This window comes from Choristoneura fumiferana, chromosome 6 (assembly GCF_025370935.1).
Source record: "Choristoneura fumiferana chromosome 6, NRCan_CFum_1, whole genome shotgun sequence".
In the NCBI taxonomy this organism is placed as follows: Eukaryota; Metazoa; Arthropoda; class Insecta; order Lepidoptera; family Tortricidae; genus Choristoneura; species Choristoneura fumiferana.
The window spans coordinates 4,240,719-4,254,205 of NC_133477.1; the positions used below are offsets into that span (position 1 = coordinate 4,240,719).

Below are 13,487 nucleotides of genomic sequence, written 5' to 3' on the forward strand. Positions count from 1 at the left end.
TTTATTAAGAAAAGTTGTTTCAATTAATGTTGACTTTTGTTTGTTTTCTTTTAGTTGTTTTTTTTTCTAGTTTATTTTAATTAGTTTCTGGATACCTGTAAGTGGTCCTAAAGTGGCTAAAATTTTATGGTATTGTTAATTTGTGTGCTATAATTAAGTGTTGTGTTCATAATATGCTGTAATATACATGTCATGTTTATAGATATATATTGTCCGACACAATGTAAATTGTTATGGAAATAAATATACTGAATACTAAGTATATGCGGACAGTGATAAAAAAAATACAGAAGAAGTCGCCGGCAAGAGCTAGTTTATCATAATTACGGATAAAATAGCTGTCACCTAGAACTAATGAATTACACTAGTAAGAAAAAAAATAGTAAAAGACTTATATCTTGGATACAACTAAGACTGGAAGTTAAATAATACCAACACTTCTGGGAATCGGAACGAGTATACCGTGTTAGAAGCAATTTCCTCGCCAATTAAAAGTTGGTTAATTCACTATCGTTCCTTCTCCTTTCATCAATCTATCTATTAGTAAAAAAAATAAGACGATGGCCTGATTGCTTGTAGTACTTAAATATAAATAGTAACAAGTCCGTATAGATAAGTCGACCTTCCATATTCGAAAAATAATAACTAATTAGTCCCATATCAATTCTTAAGTTTTTTAACTATACAATTATTAATTTCTTGTATGTACTTACTAAAGCATAAGTGCCGCTTAGGTACTTACATATAAATGATCATTACTTACGTACCTTGATCCAAATTGATATTTTTTGTTTTGTTCGTAATTTTAAAATCAATGTGTATGAAACCATATAAATTTGAGAAAATTCATTAACTTCGAGCTAGGTGTGTTTTATACCGCCGTAATATTTTGCCGATCTGAGTATTACATATTAACATTTATAATCCCACTAATATTAGAAGAGCCAAGTTTGTGCGTGTGTCTTATGTATGTGTATGTTTGTCAAACGGCTTGACGGATTTGCATGAAATTTGGAGCAGAGATAGTTCATACTCGTACCCTAACTCAGGTTCTATGTTAAGAATAATGAAGATGCGGAGTCAGTATTCGATCATGTTTTTTTATACAAATCAAGATTCTACAGTCAAAGTGAAAAACCGTACAATCTGAATCTAAGTGCTTATAATTATAAGTTTTTTGTACTGATTTATGGTGTGTAAAAGTTAAAGAATATTTGTATTTGTACAGTGGCAGTGTGATAACCACCTTAAAGAAGGGTGAGGTTATTTTTGTTTGAACGACGTAATTGTTATGTCAAAACACCGAGAGCGAGAGGGACGGTGCGATACGAGCTTTGATTTTCGAACTTCGTAATAGGCCCTCAGTGCCCTTAGTGTAAGTTTTCGGTTATAAAACACGTCTCGATCGCGTTCGCGTTAAAATCTCAATTTGTATGGAAACACAAACATCGCAAACGTTCCGCTAGAGGCGCTGTTCGTGTTTCGAGACGAGTTCCGCTAGAAACGAGGTCGAGACGTATTTTGTAACCGAAAACTTACACTAAGGGTACTGGGCCCATATTGTCTAACGCACTTAGGATCACAATCGTTGCCACCGCTTCTTTCTGTCATACGGTATAGGATGAGGGTAGAAAGAGACGATGATTGTTATTGCTAGCACCTACGCGTTAGACGATTTGTTCCTGATTCGTCATAAGTATTTCTAATTGGTCATATTCCCAAATGGCCATATTCCTAATTGACCATATTCCTAATTCGACACTTTCCTAACTGGAAAGACTCTGAAAAGAGTCTGGTAGAGACTAGAGGCTGTATATTGTCTAATGTGACCCCTAATTCGACACTTTCCAGTTAGTAACAGTCTTTCCAGAAGAGGACTCCATCCGCGTAACTCAAAGCATAAACAATGGATGTTTTATGTGATGCTTTATACATTCCTCTCCTTTTCGTATTGACGTAATTCCGTACCGTTTTCACTTTGAAACATTGTCAGAAAGGATTATTCGACACCGTTTTAATTATACTGAAATGCCTGTCGCTAATCCCTATGCCTTTGAAAAATCCTTAGGTCGGCGTTCTGTTCGTAAATCTCCTCATTGATTATTCTTGTTACCTTAATTGTTACACAACCGAAGACACTGAATCACGTGTGATGTATGGAATGTAAACATGGCTTCTACAGCGAAAAGGTTCTACCTGCTTAGAATCTACCTGCGGCCTGTGCGTGAATATGTGGCCCACCAAGCTTCTCTGAGTGGCCCGCCTGTCATAAAAATTATATACTATGCATTATGTTACATTATCGTTCCACTAATATTATGTAAAAAAAACTGTTTGTTTGTTACCTTATCACGTCTAAACCGCTGAACCAATTTAGATGAAATTTGGTATACTTACAGATTAAGTCCTGGGGAAGAACATATGATGGTTTTATTCCCGAAAAATTTATAGTCCCCGCTAGTTATGTTAAAAAACTAGGTAATATAATATTATTATGTTTACTCAATGTGATTAAAATAGCTACGCCCCAACAGAGCATATTTTTTATAATTAAAAGTATTGCTAGAAATTTTGCAATTAATTAAGTAAAATATCGAAAAAGCTTTACCTAATTGTGCTGTCCTGGGTGCTCCTAAATATCTTAATTTGACAACAATGATGGGAGTCAGTTCAGTTAGTTAATATTTATTACTTCACATGCCAGTTACTACAGAAACCAGTTGAGTAAATAATACTTCTATTGTACGTGCCTGTATTATTTAACTATTATATGGCATATAATCGGCAGAAACAAATTTACCTCTTAAAATACCTATAACTAAAACTCTCTTGTTTTAATAAACACACGGAAATAAAAATAAAAAATAACATTAAATAAGTAAGTAAATATTACAAACATGCATTACAGTGTAACAATTAATTAAGTACTATATACTAACCCCCTTATTCATAAAACTTAACAAGCCTATGTTAACTAACAAATGCTTTGTCCCTTTCTAACAAATACAAATGTCGAAGTGACAGATAAGGACAAACGAATTTTAGCGGCATTTTAACTAAAATAGGTTTGATTGTCGTTTATGAATAAGGGGGTTAATATTTAAGAAACTGTGATAATCTACGCGTACACTCACTGGCAAATTTATATGGCTAAACTTAGGCGCGGGAAAGAGCTACTTAATCAGGATAAACCCATAATATAGATGTAGAACAGCAGAACTGGTATTGTTCTGTTAGTTTTTAAGAATACCGTAATTTGAATCGCTGAATGCACTTAAATATGTCAGGTATATGTATTTATACACAACCAATAAAGATGCGCGCACCATCACAGATTTAATAAAATTCAATCGAAAATTCCAATAAAGTTTTATTCAAAAATCTACCTAACGCAAAGAGCATACGTACCTTTTTGATGTGGAATATCCAGAGGTTTTAGCACAATAAAGAATGTAGTAGGTAGACCGGTAAACTTGCACTTCACTCAGTCATTCAAGCAAGACTGCCGGTCGCGCTGTAATGAATGGGTTTACGCGTTAAGGGGAAACAAATTGTGAATAATAAAATAATTTTCATCACACTTGCTCGTAAACAGTGTCGTAACATGCAGGCTACCTTGGTTGCAACCCCCCAAATAAAACCCTCGACCTTAATGTGCTTGTCATGAAACCCGTGGTCGGTAAATGAGTCATTGCGCGTACAAATTTTGTTGTCATGAAGCCCAAGGTCGGTAAATAAGTTGAGTAGTGATTATGCCTACTGATGCTGCTGCGCGCGCTGCTGCAGGACCACATGCACACGCAGGTTGTAGCGCATGCTGCGGGAGGGGGAGGGCAGCGCTTCCGAGAGCGCAGCCTAAGGTATCGCCAATATTTGGAATAATTATGTATTTTTTCTTTTAGAAATATAAAAATTTACTCGCAAATGTGATGAAAAACATTGTATGTCGCACGGGCGGTACTATAATTACGAACATCGACTCATTAAAGCCCTCAGTCTTCGACTTCGGGCTTCTAATAGACTCTCGTTCGTAATTCCTTATTTACCGCCCTTAAGACACAATGTACTATTATCGATAAAATGTGTCAGTAGGGGAGGAGGGGGGGGGGGGGCATAGCGGGGCGAACCTTATGCAGCTCGAAGCAAACGCCGTACAAACTGTCAAATGCGTCGCTATGATTGGTCCTTAGTCGGCGAACGACACCTTCATAGGCGAGCCACGCCATTTCGGCACGCGTTTGTGTGATATAAACAAAAATATCAAAACCAGTGTTTTCTTAAAATTTTTAGTGAAATTGAACACCGATCCTTCCTAAAACGTACACTTATGATTGTAATCATAGTACTGAATTTGTTATGCTAGTGTTGTAATTATTTTTGTTTTTTTTTAACTGTCGTTATGTCGCTAAGAAATAAAACTATTTCGTTTGGAAGTTATGTTTCGTTATTTATTATGACCAAGCCACAATGCCCCATAGGAGACCCCACTTTACCCCTATACACGGGGCATAGCGGATCAAATGCCTTTTTTATTTAAGTATTCACATCTAGTACATTACATTATCAACATAAATGTATCGATAGTAATTCGCAATGAGTTAAGCGATTTTAAGTTAAAACTTTTAATTTAATCACATTATTTTGGTTTTTAGGGATGTTTAAACGTTAAGTACCCTTCTATGCCCCCCCCCCTCCTATATTAATACCAGAAGCACAGGTGGGTACATTTCTAAAATTACGTCATTTATAATACTTTAAAAAAAACAACATAATGTACTTTAGTTTCCCGTTAACCTTAGCGGTCCCCCGACACCGACGACGCTTAGATAAAAAAAAGTATTACTAGGTACTTATACTAAATTAACTTAGGCTAATTTTGGGGAAAATCAGCATAGTCCCCGCGGGATAGCGATAAACGAATTCTTCGCAGATGAAATCGCGGGCAACAGCTATTCATTCACGGTTCTTTAATATTTTCATCAAAACGCAAAGCGGCCCGACTAATTTCCTTTTTCCTTTTTTTGTGCATTAATTAGGTATGGGTAAAATGTATTTTAAATATTTATCCTAATTTTTACTTAATCATTATTACGGAAACTGATGTTCATTCTGTTCTCTGAAATTAGGTATGCAGTTTATTTGTTATGCATTTCGCTTTCATACCTTGTATCGTGAGCGAAGCAAATGGCCATATGTAATGGTGTTGATAAATTTAATCACTAACGACTTGTTCAAAAATCAACAGCTCACAAATTCGACGCTGATTTTCAAACAAGTAGGTAAATATAACGTTTTAATTTAAACTTCCGTTATTTTCACTCATAGTCAAAATATCACAAACGGGACTTACTACCTATCACGCTAAAACACACGAGTACCTAATATTTACCTCGCCGTTTCTTCGTTGGGTTATCGTCGTTTCTTTTTTAGGGTTCCGTAGCCAAAATGGCAAAAACGGAACCCTTATAGTTTCGCCATGTCTGTCTGTCTGTCGGTCTGTCCGTCCGCGGCTTTGCTCAGGGACTATCAATGCTAGAAAGGTGTAACTTTGCACGAATATACTTATATGAAAACTATGCCAACAAAATGGTATAAGTAAGTAATAAAAAGAAAATTAAAAATGTAAAGTTCCCATAGATGTAAAGAGGGGTGATTTTTTTTTCTCATCCAGACTTATAGTGTGGGGTATCGTTGAATAGGTTAAAAGCCATTAGGGGGTTGCTAAACGATTTTTCGATTCAGTGATTTGTTTGCAAAATATTCAACTTTAAAGTGCAAATTTTCATTAAAATCGAGCGCCTTGACACCCCACACTTCAGTCTAGTCGACTGACCATGGCCACTGTAATGTGGTCGAAACTTCGAGGTAAATATTAGTTAAATACTCGTGTGTTTTAGCGTGATATGTCCTGTGGTATTTTGACTATAAGTAGGTATGGTACCTACTTAGTGCATACGGATACGGATATCCTGATGGGAAGTCATCACTGCGGCCTATTAACACCCGCAATTAAGAGGGGTATCACAAGTGCCTTGCCGGCCTGTAGGTATTCTAAATTATTAACTCGGTTTTGGTGAACAAAATAAAACATTCATTAATTTAGTAATTTACTTAATAACATTTTTCTGTTCCATCCTGCCAAGAAATACTAAACTTGCTGGCCCTTAACAGCTTTATCAACCAACGGTTTATTGTTTATTGCCCCTTGTGGTTGATCTCTGATAATGCCAAGCTCTTTACAAACATACTCGCTGATACTGTTTGGGTTTATCAAATCATGGTCATAGGTCAATGCTCCATACGTTGGCTGTTCAGTAGGCGTAATTTGTTGAATGTAGGCTAATATTGTCGAACGACATTGGAGTACCTAAGTAATAAATGGACGGATGGAGTGATGTAACAGTTTAAGATCTACGCAGCGTGTTGGTAGTTTTCATAAACATTACAAGTAAGTAGTAGGTGAAAAACCAAAAACTGTAACAGAGAAGGAAGTTTTACCTAGTTTCAAAAAAGCATTGAAAGTTTTTTAACCGATAAGGCATATTACTCTGTTAGCGAATATCTACTAGATATTGTTTTCAAAATGTTCCACTGATTATCATTATATTAAATGCAAAATTATTTATAGGACATTAATGTAATATTGTTATAATTTAATTATTTCCTATTTTTTTATTGTATAATTATTTAAATTCATAAGTAAAAATTTGTATGCTGAAAGGCAAGACATGAAGGACAGGACATAAAATTATTGTACATCTATATATTCAATTTCATAATTGTATATAGGTAGATACTCATGATTGACAAATAAATTATCTTTATCTTTATCTTTAAAAAAATTATAAATACCCCTCTCGGTCGACCTATAATAAAGGGCTATTAATATACACAATCAATACCTACAACTAGTTTTAAATCCTCTACTTATTAACATCTTAGCTTAGTTAGATCAAAGATAAACGTTTTAAACTTTCGTGATTTTCACTCATAGTCAAAATACCACAAACGGGACTTATTATCACGCTAAAACAAACACACTCAAGTCTATTCGTAACCACGGCCACTGTAATATGTGGTCGAAACGTCGAGGTAAATATTAGGCTGATAAGATAACTCCCGTTTGTGGTATTTTGAGTATCAATGATATAAAGAAGGACAAACTCCAAAGTGTGAGGTCGATTTAAATTTTAAATTCTCCCACTTTCGCGATTGCTAAAACTGTTACAGTGCTTCACAGATCTCAATGAACATGGCAAAAAAGGAACTACCGCGACTACCTACGTTACGAAAGTCCACTTTTTACAGTTCGCGGCGTGCGTTGTGTGCTGTTTGTATCTTTTCTTAGTGGCTTTTAGTTTGTATTTTGAGATAAAATCACTAATATCGAATAGCGTAATCATACTAATAATTTAATAAATAAAATAAAACGCCCTCGTACAAACTACACCCACGTTCAATTAAATCTTTGTACTTATAGAAATGACTACCTATTTTATAACACACTGGGAATGCAGGAATTTAAAACATAATTTTGTAAGCCGACACCCAGTATGGTGTTTAACGTGGAGTAGAATTCCAATCTACCTTTATCAAAATTAACCAGTTTGCGTTGTATGGTGTTTGCCCTTTATCTTTTGTGGATCTACATCATCATCTACATCCTTCCTCGAAAAAGTATTTAACTGTCAGTGTCAGTCGCACTCGCACTAGCTAGCCTGTCAAGTGTCATTAAGTTTATGTCAAATTCATTGTTATTTTCATTTCATAATTATTATCTTAGACCTAATTAAAACAATACGACTGCAATTGGAATAGTTAAAAAAATAAGAACAATGTCCTTTACGAAGAAAGATGTCGTCCTCACTGACGACCGACCAAAAACTCTGTTATTGCAAAAACATTCCGACTATTTAGCTGGTTATGGCTTAAACAAAGATGACTTTGAATACTGTATGACTGAATATCTCCGTATGTCCGGGATATACTGGACCGTTACTGCAATGGAACTTATGGGACAATCATTCAGGTACTTTTTAATTATTATAACTCTAACCTAAAAGTAAAGCAGTGTTGCAGAAATTGCAACTTGCATCAAAAGAGATAATAAAATTATTTCTTTTGCTAAGCTTTGGTTAGCGTCTTTTTAGAAAGTGCTATTATTTATTAACTGTTATGGTATAAATTACTTTGTCATTGCTGTTGATGAACACTGAATGTTGCTGATGAATGACTCACCTATAAGATAAACAATTTAAGTACTAATAAACAACGAAGAACGAACAAACTAGCAATTTTCACAATTGGCTCATAATAAAGCACTTCCTTAGCAATTTGCGTTATTTTGCAAACAATTAATTCATTAAAATATTAAACACAAATTAATACATTTAAGTATTTTTATTTCAATCTACGAGTTACACAAATTGGAAAGCTTCAAACATTTCTTGCATTCATATATGCTCTAATAATTGACAGTTAAAACTGTTTATAGCGACACCAGTTATAACGACATATCCAATGTAGGTATGACCAACAAAAAAGTCCCAACATGATCTTATATACCAAAATAACACTGGTATACAATTATAATACAATACAACACTGGTTATAATGAGCAACCGTGTTTAACGTAAGAAACTAATATTGCTGTCCCTTCAAAGTCGTTATAACCTCCTAATGCCCAAGTCAAATTTTGATTTATGAACATCAAACTTTATGTCATTTATGATAGTTTGATTTAAAAATACAATAAGTCCTTTATAAAGGACTCTGGGGGTTAGGAGGGTAAATGGCTTAGACTGTATTTCACATAATTTCTTTTCCTGCTTCTAGGATGCCCAAAGAAGAGATAATTGAGTTCATATCATCATGCCAGGACAGCGAGAGTGGCGGCATCTCTGCTAGCATAGGACATGATCCGCATATGCTTTACACATTAAGTGCAGTGCAGGTACAGTAAATAAAAACTTCACACACTCAGTCCCAAGAAACTGACAATCAGGTTCTCTCTTCCTAGGCAGTTTTCGCTACAAGGGGTCATTCAAGTATTAGGTATGTATGCCCCAAAAGGGAGTGGGGGGATCTTTTGTGACTAAAATGAAATGTATGTTAAATTACTTTACGGTTCTTAGAATTGCTTGGCTTTCTAGTTTTGGAGACTAACAATAACCAAACCAGAACAGCTTACAACAATATATACAATTGTTTACGTAAGCATGGGGGTGGGGGTTAGAACTTTGCTTACTTTTGCTGACAAAGGGATGGGGTAGTCAAAAAGTACTAAAATTCTGCTTACATAATACTTAAATAACCCCCAAGCGGAAAAATACGAGTGTAGCGTGTAGCAAGCGATATGTGGTTGCAAATATATTAACTGTTAAAGGGTGAATCAACTATTTCTTGTTGTTATTCTGTTCTTCAGCGAGGGGACAAAAGTTATACTAACATTCTTATTAGATGACCAATTATAGAAGGGGCTTACAATTATCACAAACATGGATGTTTGGCAAACTTACGGTTTGAGTGAGTGAGTGAGGAGACGGTAACTATAGCAATGAGTGACAAGAAAAAGTTGATTGACCCTAGTATAATACTTAATTTTTTTTTTCCAAATTAACTTATGTCTAATTTTCACCTTAAATTAACTACTATGATATTTTTTAATTTGCTGTTATTTGTTTTTAGATACTAGCCATATATGACAGACTGGATGCCATAGATGTGGAAGGTGTGGTTAGATTTGTTAAGGCCATGCAACAGGAGGATGGCAGCTTCTTTGGTAAACAATTTTAATTTACAGTCTGCAATTTTTTTTCTTTAACCTTTCATGAGGTACTAGCAATAGACATTAGATTAAATCTACGAAATTATCTAAAGTACTTTTCGGATAGGATGGGTAATTTCATATGTCATTAAGCAATTAAAGGGTTGTGATAATTTAAACTTGAATCGGTTTATTGCGATTCTCGATTAAATATGCTAAGGGTGTGTAATCGATTTTATTAGTGATCTTAGTTTATATTTTTATTTAACTAGTTTTTGCCTGCGGCTTCACCCGCGTAGCAAGTGTTTTTGCTTGTATATCGGGATCTCACAAACCATGCGGTCTTCTTGTGCACGCCGCGTGCGCGCCGCGTTCCCGCTCCGCCGAGAAACCACCGGCAAAAACGCTAGTGTGCATAAGCTCTTTCTGTGGTCCTGTGATGAGGTAACTAAAAAAAATTAACATTTCAGGTGACAAATGGGGAGAGGTAGACACTCGGTTCTCATTCTGTGCTGTCATGTGCCTGTCACTGTTGCATCGGCTTGACGCCATCAATGTGAACAAAGCTGTGGAGTTTGTACTGAGCTGCATGAACTTTGATGGAGGTTTTGGTTCCAAACCTGGCTCTGAGAGCCATGCAGGTGTAGTATTTCTTTTTTTTTAGCTTTCTGTTAAAAGTGTCTCACTATTAGGCAAAGGTGTTCCCTTTTTCCGCCATTCGTCCCTGTCGAGAACATGCGAAAAGTATTTTTGTCATTTATTTAAGTAGCCTGGTGAAAAATGAGCTGGTAATATTTTCTTAAAGTTGAATTTAAAAATTATTAATTTAATTTGTAGCATTATGTAACCATAGTTTTTAAGCTTTGATGCAGGTAAGTAGGATAGCCTACTTTTTAGTCGCCTAAAAGAATTATAATTGTGGCTATACCCTACAAGGGTGCATAATATTGTAAGACTTATTAGAATAAGGCCTTATGTAATTTATGTTTTTTGCCATATAAATAAATACTAAATACTGAAAATACCTGCCAAATAAGTCAGACTCGCACCGAGTTTTCCGTAAAAAATTGTAGGTACTTATCTATGAATATCAATCTGATCATTTTAGATTGGATACTGACAAAGACAGACATCAAAAATTAAGATTTAGAGATTGATCTTATTATTTATTTATGCTACAGGAGCTACCTTCATACCAAATTTCAACTTTACGAGACGTACCCTATAGGTTTTGATTGGCCGAAAAATTCTATGGAAACACCTTTTTTGATGTCTAACTATATTTTTTGATTGCGTTGACATAAAAGATAGATTTTTCACTGCTCCAACGGATACCTCGGAAATTCAGCTTGAGGTATCCACGCGTTCCAAAAAACCGGCCATGAGCGTGTCGGACACGCCCAAAATAGGGTTCCGTAGCCATTACGAATATTTTTCTAAGGATTTCGTATTTTATACGGAATCTTCCAAGTTTAGGTATATTTTATACCTTAGGCTGCTATTTAAGAGTAAAACTATTAATAATTCTCAAGCAAACATAGCCGTTATAGTTTTCCTTGAAAGTTTGATATACTTACTACCATCCTGAATTTTTTCAAATTTTTCCACCCACCTGTTTAGATTTTAGAGAGGGGAGGGACGCTCGATTTTAATGAAAATTTGAATGATTTGCAAAAAAAACAATGAATCGAAAAATCGTCTTAGCAAACCCCTAATGGTTTTAAAAGATCTATCCAACGATACCCCACACTATAGGGTTGGATGAGAAAAAAAAATCACCCCCACTTTACGTCTATGGGAGGTAATCCCAAAAAAAAAATTTTTTATTTTTTTAGTGTACTTACCATTTTGTCGGCCGGCATAGTTTACATATATAATCCGTGCAAAATTACAGCTTTCTAGCATTGATAGTCCCTGAGCAAAGCCGCGGACGGACAGACAGACAGACATGGCGAAACTATAAGGGTTCCGTTTTTGCCATTTAGCTCCGGAACCCTAAAAAGGGTGGCTACGGATGGTAACAGAGTGATCCTATAAGTGTTCCATTTTTCCGACTGAGGTACAGGCGTGCAGTCAATTCCAGGGTAGGCAGCTGCTAGTTTACGCCTGCATCAGCGTGCTAGCCCACCTCAGCAACATAGGCACACTAGCATCTCAGTGCACGCCACTGCTAGCGCTGCCTACCCACAACGCACGCCCCGGGGTACAAAACCCTAAAAGTGCATCTAAAACCTGTTGTAGGTCTAATCTACTGCTGCGTAGGCACACTGTCCATCTGCCGTCGTATGGACGCGCTGCGGGCGGACGAGTTAGCGTGGTGGCTGTGCGAGCGGCAACTCCCCAGCGGTGGTCTCAACGGTCGCCCGGAAAAGCTGCCCGATCTCTGCTACTCCTGGTACATACTAATGCAACTTTGTACTCCCGGCTACGCCTCTTGGGAGAATTAAAAATAGATTATTTCGCTATCGGTATAGCGAATGAGGCAGATGGCAATGATGGCCAGTACAGACTGACTGCCAATACAAACCTGCGAAGAAATTCAATGGTATGTGTGAAGTTCCCAATCCGCACTGGGCCCGTACGGCCCAAGCCCTCTCATCCTGAAAGAAGGCCTGTGCCCTGCTGGGCACTCCGACAGTGAGACGTATATAGGCGGGGATAATGATGATGATGACTGACTTTCATTGTGTCATTGCCCATACATTTTTCGATGCAGTTGGTACAACTGCACGCTGACTTTCCCGGAATAAATTAACTGTTTACGCGTACAAAGCCGAGGGTAAAGGCTAGTCGGCAAATAAGTCTTGTGTTTAATAAATAATTCTGTGATATGTATTTTTAAAAGAACTACACTTAGGGGCTGTTTCACCATCCATTGATTAGCGTTAACCGACGGTTAAATGTGATGCCGTCTCGGTCTATTCGAACAAAACAAATAGAGACGGCATCACACCTAACCGCCAGTTAACACTAATCAATGGATGGTGAAACAGCCCCTTACAATAGTTAAGTACCTATTCTTACTTTTGTCTTTTATTTTCTAGGTGGGTAATGTCATCGCTGACAATGCTGAACAGGATACACTGGGTCGACAAGAAATCTCTAGAGCAATTCATCCTAGCGTGCCAGGACGCCGAAACCGGTGGCTTTAGCGATAGACCTGGCGACATAACAGATCCTTTTCACACCCTCTTTGGCCTCACAGGACTTTCGTTACTTGGCAACACCAACATCAAAGCTGTTAACCCTACGTATTGCTTGCCTCAAGAAACCATAGACAGATTACGGCTAGAACCCCAAGTTCTACATATTTAGTTTTAAGTGAAAGTTTATTATAATATTTATTTATTCACTCTTGTATATTGGATGGAATATTAAATCATTTTGTTTTTAAAAATCTAGTTTTCCTTTATTTCGGTATTTTAAACACAATCGTTTGAGATTTGTCTTATCAATGATGCATTTTGCCAAAAAAATATAACACCACCTTGTGTTTGTGGAATAGACATGGGAAATCTCGACTCCGACAAGGGATCTGATTCACTAAATCCAGCTCCGGTATCGGTACCGAATCCGCTTATTGACTCCGACTCCTTTATTGACTCCGGTTCTTTCGAGCGATAGTTTGTCTATGGCCGATCGGGCTCGGTTCGGCACGGCATTGCTACTACGAAACTCGAAGTTCGTGTCGTGCGGCCCCTATGTCACTTATACTATTTAA

General features: G+C 36.6%; 2 protein-coding genes across 2 annotated transcripts in view; one reads left to right on the top strand and one right to left on the bottom strand.

Moving 5' to 3' along the window:
- Positions 1-3,856, bottom strand: part of LOC141428854 (galactokinase-like) — a 70,535-nt gene extending 66,679 nt beyond the window's left edge. Inside the window, exon 1 of the mRNA XM_074088890.1 lies at positions 3,409-3,856. The gene's annotated coding sequence lies outside the window, so the exon portion shown is untranslated. The remainder of the gene's footprint in view (positions 1-3,408) is intronic.
- A 3,837-nt stretch (positions 3,857-7,693) lies between these two features.
- LOC141428855 (geranylgeranyl transferase type-2 subunit beta-like) lies at positions 7,694-13,163 on the top strand. The gene is made up of 6 exons (XM_074088892.1): positions 7,694-8,029; positions 8,836-8,953; positions 9,688-9,781; positions 10,237-10,407; positions 12,008-12,161; positions 12,811-13,163. Exons 1-6 carry the CDS (start codon positions 7,836-7,838, stop codon positions 13,079-13,081), a joined length of 1,002 nt encoding a protein of 333 aa, XP_073944993.1. The 5' UTR covers positions 7,694-7,835; the 3' UTR covers positions 13,082-13,163.
- Positions 13,164-13,487: the final 324 nt, after the last annotated feature.

What these genes read in the sequence shown, in the direction of transcription:
- LOC141428855 (XM_074088892.1), top strand. Translation starts at nt 7,836, where the DNA reads ATGTCCTTTACGAAGAAAGATGTCGTCCTCACTGACGACCGACCAAAA. An exon ending in ACACATTAAGTGCAGTGCAG is followed by an intron (nt 8,954 to 9,687) that starts GTACAGTAAATA and finishes ATTTGTTTTTAG; the next exon opens with ATACTAGCCATATATGACAG. An exon ending in CCCGATCTCTGCTACTCCTG is followed by an intron (nt 12,162 to 12,810) that starts GTACATACTAAT and finishes TTTATTTTCTAG; the next exon opens with GTGGGTAATGTCATCGCTGA.